Source organism: Sciurus carolinensis, chromosome 6, assembly GCF_902686445.1.
Source record: "Sciurus carolinensis chromosome 6, mSciCar1.2, whole genome shotgun sequence".
NCBI lineage: Eukaryota > Metazoa > Chordata > Mammalia > Rodentia > Sciuridae > Sciurus > Sciurus carolinensis.
In genome coordinates, this window is record NC_062218.1 from 103,848,219 (window position 1) to 103,862,703 (window position 14,485).

Sequence of the window (14,485 nt, forward strand, 5' to 3'; positions counted from 1 at the left end):
AGGAGGTAGGTCACTCTGGGCATGCCCTAGAAGGATTCATCTTCCCTGTGACCCCTTCCTTCTTCTCTGCTTCCCAGCCACCATAGCTGAGTAGTTTTCCTTCACCACATCCTTCAGGCATGATGTTCTGACTCACCCTGGGACCAGAGTAGTGGGCTTGGCCTACCATAGTCTAAATCTCTGAAACCATGAACCAAAATAAACTTTCCCTCCTCTAAGTTGTTCTTATCAGGTATTTTGGTCACAGCAACAAAAACCTAACTAACACACAGTATTACATACAATAGCCAAAATGCAGAGGTAACCTAAGTATCCATCAATGGATAACTAGACAAACAAAACACAGTGTAGGAGCTGGGGTCGTAGCTCAGTGGCAGAACACTTGACTAGCATGTGTGAAACACTGGGTTTGATCCTCAGTACCACATAAAAATTAAAAAACAAAATAAAGGTATTGTGTCCATCTACAACAACAGCAAAAAAGAACTTTAAAAAAAACACTGTGTATGTTACATTTACTGCCACTTAACTACACACTTAGAAATTATTAAAATGGCAAATTATATATTGTATATAGATATTTGCCACAATAAAAAACAAATTCTTAGTATCCTTTTTTAATGTAAAGATATTTTCAAAGCAAATATCACAACAAATCTGTGGCACATGGGAATGCAAAAAAAGAAAAAAGAAAACAGGACAGGATGTGTTGAACAGAAAAATGATAGAACCTACGTGGCACTCTGGAATTTAGGACAGCTGCAGTATGGACAATAAGGCTGAGGCCTCTAAACAGAAGGGAAGATATTCACTGACTCCTCAAAGGCCCTTTCCAGTAGCCTGGGCCCCACTCCTCCAGTCTGTTCTGAGTTCTTCTTTGTTACTGAGTTCCATGTCCTTGAACTCTTTCATCTTTACCACACATACTGTGTCACCTCAATCTAGGTACATCCATCACACATATCTTGCCCCACACAGTTTAAGTGCAGAGAGCATGAAGGTGACAGCATGGTATAGTGATCGAGAGCACACTCTGGAGTCAGACAGACTTTGGCTCAAAGTCCAGACTCCCCACTTGCTAATTCTATAAACTTGAGAAAACTGTGTTTCCCCTTGGGGTCTCAGTGTTCCTATATGTAAAATGAGAATAACATTTTTATCTCATTGAGTTGTTCAGAAAAGAGTAAGCATGCTAACCACAGTGATGGCATCTAATAAGCCTTTATAAAAACTAGCTATCACTCTAATAGTATCCTCAGCACTGATCATAGTTCCAAGCACTGAACACCAAGCAGGGCTCAGTAACTTCTCAGCCTCAGTAGATATTGATTCATTACCTGTCACTCTTCCCACCCGGAGCTAGATGGCCCAGAATCAAAGCTGCATCACGCAGTCTCTATCTTGTGAATTACATCTTATTCCTACATGTGTCTCCAGTATCCCATCCAATGCCAGGCACACAATTGACACCCAAAAGGTGCCTTCCAGATTTAAAATCTAGTTGTGTCAATCACACACATTCACCCAAGTTTAAATGGAAAAAGAAATAACCATAAAAGGAATTATGACAAAGAAGTATGTGATTATGTTTCTTTTTAATTCTTAATAAAAAGAACACATTATGTACCCAAAAAAAAAAAAAAAAGTCAGCATGTGTCATAAAAGCTCCAAAATTACAAGCTGCCTCAGTAGTGAAGAGAAAGAAATAAGCAACTGCACAAGAGCCCAGAGGCACAGAAACACAAGTGACCTCAGCTTGGGGACCAAATGGAGAAACAGATTCTAATTTACAAACACAGAAATATAAAGTTTGTGAGTACCTAGTTTTGCTTTTACTGAGGGAAAAAAAATAGATATCAGATCCCACCTTTACCACTGCTGAACAGCCTCAGGGATAAAGACTAAAAGTGAGAATAAAACACTCTCACAGGGACTTCTGCAGAAGCCATTTATGCAGGCTCAGCTATGAAGGTTTATCAGGAAGTCAGGATGATACTGGAAAACATCGCCACTTGGATAAAAAGCAAAAGACACTTAAGCATGAGTGGCTTCTAAAATTGCAAAGCTAATTAAACTTGGCCTCTTCAAAAAGAAAAAGTAAAGTCAGAAAAGGCAAAAGCTGGCGGGAAAATATATTTTTACTTTTAAGCATAATTAAAAAGTGCAAATAAAGAGGAATCACTTGGGTTTATCACTTTTAAAAGTTAAATCCCTTGATTTTTTTCCCAGTATTAACTGAATATTAATTCAGCAGAAACCAGCAATTGACATCACTGTGCATTCTATTTCCTTTCTATTTATTTTCACATAAATATATTGAACATTGTCCAGGGTACTACAGGTTGGGGAGGAATCAGTATTAAGATTAATAAAACCATAAGGAAAACTAAGTATGGAGGTTCCTCAAAAAGTTAAAAATTATCTAGCAATCTCACTATAGGCATATAGTCAAAACTTTTTACAATAACCAGGTGGCAAAAGCACTCCACAAGTCCATGGATGGATGAATGGATAAACTCAATATGGTGTGTGTGTGTGTGTGTTCTATTGCATAGTCCTAAAAGGGAAGGAAATCCTCACATGCTACAACATAGATGAACCTGAGGATATTAAGTGAAATAAGCCAAATAATATATGACTTCACTTACATGAGGTATCTAAAGCAGTCAAAATCATAGAAACAGAGAGAAGAATGATAGTTAACTGGGACTTGGTTGGAAGGGAATCATTAATGGGTTTACAGCTTCAGGTTTGCAAGATTTAAATATTATGGAGATCTGTTACACAACAATGTGAATATACACACTTAAAAATGGATAAAATGGTAAAATTTGTTATGTGTTCTTTATCACAATTAATAAACTAATTTTTTTAAGATTCAATGAAAAAAAAAAAAAAAGAAATAAACAAAATCCCCTCTACCATCAAGGAACAAAGAATCTCCTGTAAGAACATGTCAGAAACCTTTGGGAATATCTACCCTTCTGACCAGCCCTTTCTCTGAGAAATGACCCCCCAACCCTGATCCACAGGGTTGTGGTACAGGATGAAACATATTTAAACAACCTGTCCCTCATCCTCTTGGTGGTGTTGGAGCTACAAAAGGCCAGCAAGGGTCCCTTCTACAGAACTGAGAAAGAAAAGACAAAACAGTCTTTTTGTTGTCCAGAATCCTACATAACATGTATGCTTGGACAGAGGAGGCCCACATCCCACTATGCAGCCTGGAGAGCAGCAGGAACCAGACTACAGGAACAGAAGAGTCAAGCAGACACACAGATTTACAGACAGCCACTGAGGAAGGAGTACCAGATGGGTGCTTGACAGCTCTCAGACCCCAGTGCAGATCTTTCTGGAGCCTACCAGCCCCACTGCCTTTGTACCCTTACAATGAGCTAGCCTAAAGTGATTTCTGTTACTTCAACAAAACAATCCTAATAAATACAAAAGGGAATGAGACCACAACTCAAAATCACCTAATGCACAGTGGCGTTTGTGAAGCTCACGCTGTTGAGAAGTAAGGATTCTGTTTCATTCATCTGAGAAGTGCAGAGACAAGTTTTATTGACAAAATACAGGGATTTCAATCCAGATCCTGTTCTATACTAGTTCTGTGGCATTGAGTGAATCCATTTAGCTTACAATGAGCATGGTGCCAATCACAAAACAGGCTGTCAACATATAATTGATAGAATGAAGGTGGGTAAGCAGTTACCCACATATTGGATGTATTTCTCTTTAAGTTATTTGTCATTAGTAAAATGGGAATAAAATTGTTCTCTCTTTCCATAATCCAGGATATGCAAACCTGGTCATACACAACCACTGTATGACTAAGTCATTACTAGGTTCAGATTAATTGGCAGATCAAATACAGACCTACTTGGATTAAATGAGCAATGTTCATTTATTTAAAGCAGGGATTGGCAAACCACAGCCCAAACACAAAATCCAGCTTACCACTTGTTTTTATATGACTCACAGGACAAGAAAGGTTTTCACAATGCACAACTGCAACCAATGTGATCATACAGAACACATCATCAATTTTGAACACTAATTCAGCTAAATGTTATCCCTCTAAAAAACCTAAGTTCTTCTAATAGACTTGTATTGTAAAAAAATTATATTTAATTATTATTATGTTGTTGTAACACAAGATTTAAAGGATGCATAAGAAGTCCACTCAGTCAAGGGCGTGGTAATGAAATTATTTTTTTTGCCACCTCCATTATATTTAGAGTGCAATTTTTTTAGAGCATGGGGGGTTTTACAAATACATACATTGTGATATAGCAGAAAACCTAGCAATAATGTTTAAGTGATTAAAGGTGAAATCAGAACTTCTAGAAATTCAACTACTCCCTTCAAGCCGAGGTTTAAGTCATCTAAATGAGTCAGAATATATGTCAAGAACCACCTTATCTGAGCCAAGAACACACCAACCTCAACATTATGACTATGGTGTATGGAACAGTACCAAGTACTGATTCATCACACTTAGTGCCCCCAGACCAATGGCTCCTGGTCTAGGTTCCTTCTTGAAAAAAAAGAAAAGCAAGAGTCCATTAACCAGAAATCTCTGGGAGTTATAACACGAGTGCCTTAGACCATCCATTAACTTTATCCCACGAAACAAAAAAACGAGATAACGTGCATTATATTTTGAGCAAATTCTGGAAATAAGTGGCTATAATTACCATCACAATGAATAACAACCATAATAAAATACTTCAGAGTACTTTCTTTATAATCAACACTGCAATAGGCATGTGAAGACACATGAAAAAATGGACTTTCTCCTAAAGAAATTTTTAAAACAGTACTACAAAGATTAGAAAATGGGATACATAAGTGTCACATGTTACTGCTATGTCAGACAGATCAAAAACAGAATGACTCCGCTTTAAAGAGGGCAGACAGGACCTTAGAACTCCTAGATGTCTCTAAATCACCTCCATGGAAGACGAAGCTCCCTCAGGTCAGAGTTTGAAATCTACAAGAATGGACACTTGAGAGTTCCAGGTCTATTTTCTTCATCCATAATATCAGGACACTAACAGTCACTTTAAAGATTTATATGGATTAAATGAGATAATAAATAAAATTATTTTAGTAGTCAGTAGCACATAGTAAGCTCTTAATAAATATTAACTATTATTTTGCTATTATATCTATCATATTTCATATACTATAATTATATGCTGTGATTATTGCTCTTAATTAGACTAAAGTATTCTCTATATTACCACATATTCTTCCTCAGTATATTTTTAATTTAATAGAAGTACTTTAGTTTTACTTCAATTTGAGTTTATGTAATGATTATTGAGAAAAATTATTTTGGGATACATTTGTTTATCAGCTGTATTTTTTCTAATTATGTCTGTTCATGACATTTTTTCTTATTAAATCATTTTCAATGCTTTATTGGAATCCCTATGGCTTTTTAAAATTAATACTGGTTAAAAGTAGAAAACAAGCTTACCTTCTGTGCTCCTTGCCTTAAGAATGTGCCAGCAAAAGTTTCCAAAATACAGTTGAGAAATCCAGCCCCTGTGATTGAAATCCTGCCTCTTTGAATGAATTCTGTCCTGCAAAAAATACATCTTTGATGTCATTCTACATTTGGATATGTAAATTATAGGTATTTTCAGCAGTATAATTACTACTTACAATCAACACAAAATAATATCCATAATAATTAAATAATTTCCTATTTCAACAAATGATTTTGCTTAAAGTTGACTTATATAATATAAACAACAGTCATTCTAATATTCACTTAATGCTGCAAAATATTCACTTAATGCCTTTTGAAAATTGAGTCTGAGATAATCATCAGCTATATGGACTCTCTGAACTCAGTTTTCTTACATGTAAAATGGGAGACATCATACTATCTTCCTTTTAAACTATTATGACAAGTGAGTTAATACATATAACAGGAATATGAAAAATGATACATAATCAGCATTTACTAAATATTAGCCACTATTACTAAAGAGAGATAGACAGCAGATTATAAAGTCAGAAGTCTGGAATGACTTCTTTAAATCCTTGACTTGAAAGGTGGGTGGTGAGAGAACAGATGTGCTTCCATCTCTACAAATGCTAACTATCAAAGCTCTGCAATATTAATTATCTCCTTCTCACAAAACAGAGATCTGGATTCCCTTTAAGAGTGATAAGTAAGATGGTTGAATAGGAAGCACCAAGTCCTCATACCCACATGAAAACATTGATTTAACAACAACATACAAACCAAATTCACTTTGTAAGAACTCCAGGAACCAATTAAGAGTCCGCAGCACTCCAAGTGAGTGAAAAGCCAAAAGCCACATCAAAGCAGATAAGAAAATTTGTTGCATTCACTCATGACAATACCCTCATACCCAGCACAGAATAGCACAATTGGGAGTAAACTCCCAACCTATGGCTTCTTCCTCAGGAGGGAAAATGAGTTACTTTCTGTCTTTCAGGGTGCTTCCTATATGGATCAGGGCACTGAATAGAAAAGCAGTGTATTTTGGATGCCTGGTGGCCACAGAGAACAAACGTAAACATGGAAACTTGTTTCAGCACTAGAGAATCTGCAGTACTACCAACAGATACCAAAAAGAACAAGTGATTACAGGCTCTTGAGAATATCAGAGGACTCTTTTTAACTGAGAAAATACACACAAAAGTCAGAGAAGACACATCCTCAGAGAATGTTTGAGAGATCCTCAAAATCTCTAGCTTGGCTGATCATATAGTCTTCTGTACAAAGTGAATCCATAAAGACTGGAAGAGATAACTCTTTTGTTCACGTGCCTAAATAGTAACAAAAATGAGAAAGGTATGCAAAGAAACAAGGAAACATGGCCCAGTCTAAGAACCAAATAAATAAATCTCTAGCAACTAACCCTGAAAAAGCAGAGATCCAGAAATTATCTGAAAAAGAATATGAAATTATCATCTTAAAATGTTCAGCGTGCTAAAAGAGAACACAGAGAAACAAAATGAAATCAGAAAAATGATGCATTAACAAAATTAGAATATCAACAAAGAGAAACTCAGAAATTCAAGAGATGAAGAATATAATAACTAAATTGAAAAATTCATTTGAGGGGTTCAATAGCAACTTGATCAAGAATAAAAGAGAATCAGCAAACTTGAAGATAAGTCATTTGAAAGGACTTATTGAGTTAGAGAAGCAGCAGGAAAACAGAATTAAGAAAAATGAGGACTGCCTAAGAGACTTACGAAACATCATTAAGTGGATCAATGTACACATTATGGAAATCTCAGAAACGAAATGAATGATAAAAAGGCAAAGAAGCTATATGAAGAAATAATGGCCAAAACTTCCCAGATTTGAAAAAGAAATGAGCATACAAATTCAAAAAGGTTAGCAAGTTCCAATTAAGTCATATTCAAAGAGATGCACACCAAGACATATTATAATCAATCTGTCAAAAGTCCCAAAGAAATAATATCAAAAACAGCAAGAAAAAAATGAACTCATTATACAAGAAAGCTACCATGAGATTTTCAGTGAATTTTTCAGCAGACACTTTGCAGGCCAAAAGAGAAAGAGATAATATAGTCAAAGTGCTAAAAAAAAAGAACTATGAACCAAGAATTCAGCAAAACCATTTTTCAAAAATGAAAGAGAAAATAAGACTTTCACAGGTACAGAAAACCTGCCTGTATTCATCACCACTTAATTTTGTCTCATTCATTCATTTGTTCAACACACTGTGTGGCTTCCAAATGCTGAGTATTATATTGAGTGCTAGAGGCCACAGTGAAGGAGATGACATCTGTTCTCCAGGATCTCACTGTTTAGCAGAAAATAGGAAGACATGTGTGAGCAAACAGGCAAAGCATTCCATCAGAGGGAAACCACAGGGACCCAAGTAAGGAGACATGAAGTCTGAAGAGCCACAGATGTTTGAGGACTTCATAAATCCTTCCCATAATCTTCCCAAGAAGGACTACAGTAAAAGATAAATATGGGAAATGTCAACAGATGGAGCTGAAAGGACAAGTGGAAATCAGATTGAAAATGGTCTTTGGCTGAGGAGTTATCCTGAAGGTTATCCTGAAGGTCTCCTCTGTGGACAACTAGTAACACACACAGATTAATTGTAATTGACTAAAAAGCTAGTTGTCACTCCTTAATACTTCTAGACAATTTTCTATTCCCCATCTTCAATGCAGGGCTTATACTCAAGTTCAATGAACATTTGTTAAATAAATTAATCTAGTTAATATCTTTTTAATCAAAAATACTCATCAAAAAAAGTATTTTCCCTACCTTCTTACATGCCTATAAAAAGTAAGTTGAGAGCCAACTCTCCCGTACTTGTGTCTACGTAGGGATGCATGTTTATGTAAGCACAGGCACTGATACACTAAAAATCACATTATGAGAAGATAATGGATACAAGAAGTTGTGAATTTAGCAAAGGAGCTATTGTAGCCCTTTAACTAGACCTTCTTTCTAATAGCAGTAGCCTATACACTGAAATCATGCATATGTAAAAAGACTTCACAACTCCTCTCACTTCTTCCTTCCCTCCTGCTTCTTCTTGCATGTGCAGTGCGTGCACACGTGCACACACACACACACACACACACACACACACACACAATGAGAGATATCCCATTCAATCTGACATAAATATCTTCACCCTAAGCAGCTTCTTAGATTTAAACCTATTTAAAATGATTTGCTCATGTAAAACTATATCCTAGTGACACTAATCTTCCCCGTCTTTATTCTGGATTAGTCAGAGTAGAATTTACAGTGATTTTAATATTTAAAAATGAAAAGTTGAGCAGTCTCACACTCATGGGAGAGATGAACTTCTCAGTCCTCAAGGCAAGTGTAGGTGAGGGATTAATAAAAAAGTCTCTCTTACATCATATTCTAACCAATATTTCTTTCTGCCACTTTTGGGAGAAGTAAGTCCTCAGAAAAGCACTCTCAGGGTTTGTTCACATATCAGAGAATAACAGGGCAATAAAGCAGGGTCATACCCTTGCCATCAATGAGATGAGAGTTTATCCTATTATATTTTAAGACTGTCAAAGAAGAAAATGTTGCTTTCTCCCTCAATAATTCATTGACAAAGTACTTCAGACATTTTTTTCTTACTACACATAGCTAACCCAAATCCCTCTCGGTAGCATTAGACTCCATGTAAGTTCCTGTGCAAAACACAGCAACACAGAAGTTTATACAACATACAGTTTAATTTTATCTCTGTAAAAAAAAAAAAAAAAAAAAAAAAAAAAAAACAGAGGGGGGGCGCTGGGGTTGTAGCTCAGTGGTAGAGTGCTTGCTTGCCTAGCATGTATGAGGCCTTGGATTTAATCCTAAGACCCACATAAAGATAAATAAATAAAATAAAGGTATTGTGTTCATCTACAACTAAAAAAAAATTTTTTAAAAGAGAGAAAGAAATAAAAGATGGAGGAATGCAGGGATGGATGGATGGATGAACAGAGTTGAAATGATAGTGAAGAGAATCTATAGGCATTAGAATTACAGGTACAATTTATTTATAGGCATTCAGTTCCTTTCATTTGTTTACAAGTTTTCTATAATAAATATGTATTACTCTGGCAATTAAAAAATAAAGTAAGGTCTTGAGCATCATTTTCATATAAATAAAACATTGCTTTTTAAAAGACTCTGTCCTACCAAGCACCATTTTCAGCAAAAGTACATACTAACTTTCAGTTTGCCTTTCATTTAAAAATCTCCTTAAATAACCTCTTGGCTTTCAATTCCCCACACTATGTAATCTCGGTTCTTTGTGCCTTTTGTCCTAAAACTTGTTCTTCCTACCCACACTTGAAGTATATTGTACTTCACTCAAGAGACATGAAGATAAATCGGGTTTTCCTGCACCTTTCATCTCTGGTAATCCTGAAGGGAGGACTGCATTGCATTTACGATGTTACACACACAGTGATACTTCCTCCTCATTGTAACTGTTTTAGTCAGCTTTTTCGCTGCTGTGACTAAAAGACCCAACAAGAACAATTGTAGAGGAGGAAAAATTTGAGGGCTCACGGTTTCAGAGGTCTTAATCCATAGAAGACCAGCTCTGTTCCATGGGGCTTGAGGTGAGGCTGAACATCATTGGCAGAAGAGTATGGCAGAGGGAAGCAGCTCACATGGTGATCAGGAAGCAGAGACTCCACTCTCCAGATACAAATATATACCCCATAGCTATGCCCCAATGAACTGCTTCCTCCAGCCACACCCCACCTGCCTCAAGTTACCACTCAGTTAACCCCATCAGGGATTAATTTGCTGATTAGGTTAAGCCCATACCCAATCATTTCTCCTCCAAACTTTCTGGCATTGTCTCACACATAAGTTTTTGGAGACACCTCACGTCCAAACCATTAACAGTAACTGTGCATATTATATACTAGACAATGAGTAATCTTCAGAGATTGTTACGCTTTGAAAATTACTTTCTCTCTTTATCCATAAAAAAAAGTATGGCAAAAAAAAAGTTAACTAACTCATCCAGAATCATATCGCTTCATGACATGCTGATTCATTATCTATCACCTCAAAACTTTACTCCTCCTCTGATCTCTGCTAACGATAAATCCATCCTCCTAGTCCATGAGATAAGAAATCTCAACACGTCTTATGGTTCTCTCTCTGTAATTAATCCAAATATCCAAACAGTCACCAGATTGTGTTTAGGTTACTTCCAATGACCTTCAATAATCCGTGCATGCTTCCCCGGGCCTCTGCTCCTGCCTGATCTAGCACAGCACTTTCTTCTCTAGAACCACAGCAACTGCCTCCCATCGGGATCCTTTTCTCCAACATGGAGACCCTGCGCTCCACACTGCCCAAAGTCAGCTTTCTAAGCACATAGTGGTCACGTCACTGCCTGTTTGCTAAGTAGACACAGAAAACAGCCTGCACACTCAGACTTATGTCCATGGAACTCATCCAAATCGTTGCACATAGCTGTTGTTTGTTCATTTTCATTGCTGCAGAGTATTCTACTGTTTGAAAACCCTCCAAATTATTTATTCACTCTAATAAAGATGTCATTTAGATGGACCCCATTTAGGGCTCTTATTAACAGTGCTGTTATGAAAATACTATGTATCCTGGTACATATATATGCGAGTGACTGCAGAGTATCCAGCAAATATCCGGGTCATAAGGTATGTACAATTTCAACTTTTCAACAGCAAATGTTTTTCAAAATAGCTCTATCTAATGTTTTCTTCATTACATCCTCAATCTAATTGTAATGATAGTATAGGGTAGAAAATCAATGCCTGTGGGAAGGAAAGGCTGAAGAGGAGGCAGGGTAGGGAAGAGGAAGAGAAGCAGCAAAAAAAAGGGAAGACATTATGGTACATCCCAATGCTTTTGTCAGGGAAGTAAACCAAATGTCCCAGGAGTTCCACCTCCTAGTTCAGTAGGGGCAGTCTGCACCAGGCTGAGGGATAAGCCACCCACCGCATGCTGAGGCTCACTCGCTCTCCCTCAAGCAATGCCGGTATGAGAGTCGCACCTAGGGCTTTGCCCATTCAATGCACATAACTCAGCATAGAACACACCGGAATCGTGACAGAGAAAGCAGTGCTCCAATCTCGGAACAGCTTTGTGAAAATGAACGGCAGTTTATACAACCAGTGTCCATTGAGGTCATTTAAATATTTTTTTTCTTCTGAATTTGGAAAAATAAAAAAAAGTTCAGGGGAAATATGGATCAGGAATCAATCCCTAGAGCATGCAGCTACCAGCTCTGAATGCTCAAAATGGCAGTTTCTGATAAAGCAAAAACTCTTAATGAGATCCTGTCTCTGAATTATCGACCGGGTAGGTATGGCAAATCTTGCCTAATTGTTTTCATGATGGGAATTTAATTAAAGTGTCTTTGAGGGGAGGGAAAAAGTTCCACAGATATTCTTGCTGTGATGACATCTCAGTTCTAATCACAGTGTTCAGGACCTTCTCCTGTAACCACAGTGACAGGGTGCCCCAAAGGAAATGCAGCGTCTTCAGGTCACTTCAGGCCTGCTCACTCCCTGCACTGTTCCCTGGGGCTAACACTGCTGTGGAGACTGCCTGGCTCATATTTGCACTCACAACACCAGACTGCATGGTCTCCCGGCACTGTCAAGCTAAACCCATCTCTAAAACTGCCTCAGAGAACCAATGAAATTAGCAGAGCTCTCAAGAAATGCTATGCAGTTTTCAGTCTTAACAAATACACAAATATATTTCTATATAATACATTCTCTTGTGCATATGTGCAAGTGTATGGAGATAGATAATAGATGATGATAGATTCAAAGACAGAGATTGTAGAATGAACTACAGAACAATGATTAAGGATGTGGTTCCTGGAATTAAACCACTTGGATTCACATCTTATCTCATCTTTCCTACCCACCCACATAGGTAAGTTCCTGAAGCCTGGTCCTCACTTTAAAATGGGTTAATAACTATTTCATGATTTGTCCCAAGTTTGAAAAAGGTAATCTACATAAAGCACTCAAGGTATTATGAGCACTCAACAAATGTCAGTAAACAATACTAACATTACTAATCTTACTAATAATCCTATTCTATCACCATCCCCATTATTAGTCCCATTAATAGTAAGAAAAGCACAGAGGCTGAGAAGTTAAATGCCTACCATGCAAATCCAGTTTCAAGAACTCCAAATTGCTTATACTTCAGTAACTTTTGGGTGGCCCTCAATCACCATAAACCACTTGTCAACAAGGTAATGACAGGCCCTGCAATTCTGGGAACCCTCCCATCTTCCCAGCTTCCTCCCTGCCATGCCACCAACCACATCATGTTCACACTCTGAGACTGTGAGACCACACACCTGTCCCCACTCTAACCTGCTCTCCTGGAGCCTGTTCCTGCTGAGCTGATTTTTTTTTTTTTTTCAGTGCTGAGGAACTGAACCCAGGGCCCCACACATGCTAAGCAAGTGATCTACCACTGAGTCACATTACCAGCCTTGAGTTGATCTTTTAACCCATGAAAGATTCATGGGTAGCCACCTAATTGTTAACAGCAAGCATCAGAAGGCAACACCATAACATTAAGGAATAAATCAAACGGTGGAATCTCAGAAGCCCAGCAATTTAGGGCAGGTATATATTTTAGAGTTGTCTTGTTCCATCTCTTAAAATGTAGTATTTAAGAATTGAGAATAACAACAGTTAACACTTTTTAATAGCCTATCATTGTAAAGCACTGTATCAAGTTTTTTATACACATGCATTTTGGTTAGTTCTTTCAAATTTATAAGATACATAATATTAAACTCATTTTACAGATGAAAAAACGGAGGTTCAAGGAAGCAAACTTGCTTAAGGTCACACAAAAGTAAATGGCAGGGTCACTATTTAAAACCACAGTTAACTAGAACCCATGTCCTTTCCCACAATTCTGGTACCTAGAAATATGTCTATTCAAAGAAAAATTACTGGTATCCTTAGCTGGTGGGCAAACCTTCAAAACATATAACGGTTTGTGAACTGGCCCAGCTGGAAGCTTACCTCTGGATATCAGGTCCACCAGTGTAGGCACCCCACTCAGGGTTGTGTTCATGAGAAAGGTATGTATGGGTCACAGAGGGCTCAGCATTTAGAAAGGCCACACACTTGGTTGAATACTCTAATGTCACTGTCTTGAAATGTAAGGGCTCTGCATTGTCATCTTGCACTGGGCCCCACAATTATATATCAGTGCTCATGATATTATTTCAAGTACAGGTCTATACACAATTGACAAAGGCCATGTCCTGGGAAGTTTTCTGGAATGCTTAAGAATATGTGCTTCAGTTCACAAATATCTAATGAATGTCTCAAACAAAATCCCTGAACCCATAATTTTTTTTTTTTTTTTTTTTTTTTTAGCGGTGCTGGGGATTGAACCCAGGACCTTGTGCTTGCGAGGCAGGCACTTTACCAACTGAGCCACATCCCCAGCCCATATATAGCGTTTAACACACATGGTTTTGTTTTTTTTTTTGGGGGGGGGGGTGCTGGGGATTGAACCCAGGGCCTTGTGCTTACAAGGCAAGCACTCTACCAACTGAGCTATCTCCCCAGCCCCACTGAGCTATCTCCCCAGCCCCTACTTCTAATAATACTGTATTTTACCACATAATCATTGCCACCATATTAACATGTGTTCATGAGTATTCCATGCATTTTAATCTTCACCAAAGACAGTTCACTAATAAAAATTTTTTTAAGTTTTTATGTTGTAGATAGACACAATACCCTTATTTTATTTATTTTTATGTGGTGCTGAGGATCGAACCCAGTGCCTCACACATGCTAGGTGAGTGCTCTACCATTGAGCCACAATCCCAATCCAATAATTTTTTAGTAATACCAGCACAATTTAAAAAAAAAAAAAAAAAAAAAGCTTTATATAATGGTCTCAACCCACTTTTTTACCAAAAAAAAA

At 37.4% G+C, this 14,485-nt stretch overlaps 1 protein-coding gene across 4 annotated transcripts in view; it reads right to left on the bottom strand.

Moving 5' to 3' along the window:
* Prelid2 (PRELI domain containing 2) overlaps window positions 1-14,485 on the bottom strand; it is a 73,307-nt gene that overhangs the window by 30,670 nt on the left and 28,152 nt on the right. For all 4 annotated transcript variants that reach the window (XM_047554684.1, XM_047554683.1, XM_047554685.1 and 1 more), the window contains one exon: window positions 5,489-5,594. In XM_047554684.1, coding sequence (XP_047410640.1) covers window positions 5,489-5,594 — 106 coding nt within the window. The remainder of the gene's footprint in view (window positions 1-5,488; window positions 5,595-14,485) is intronic.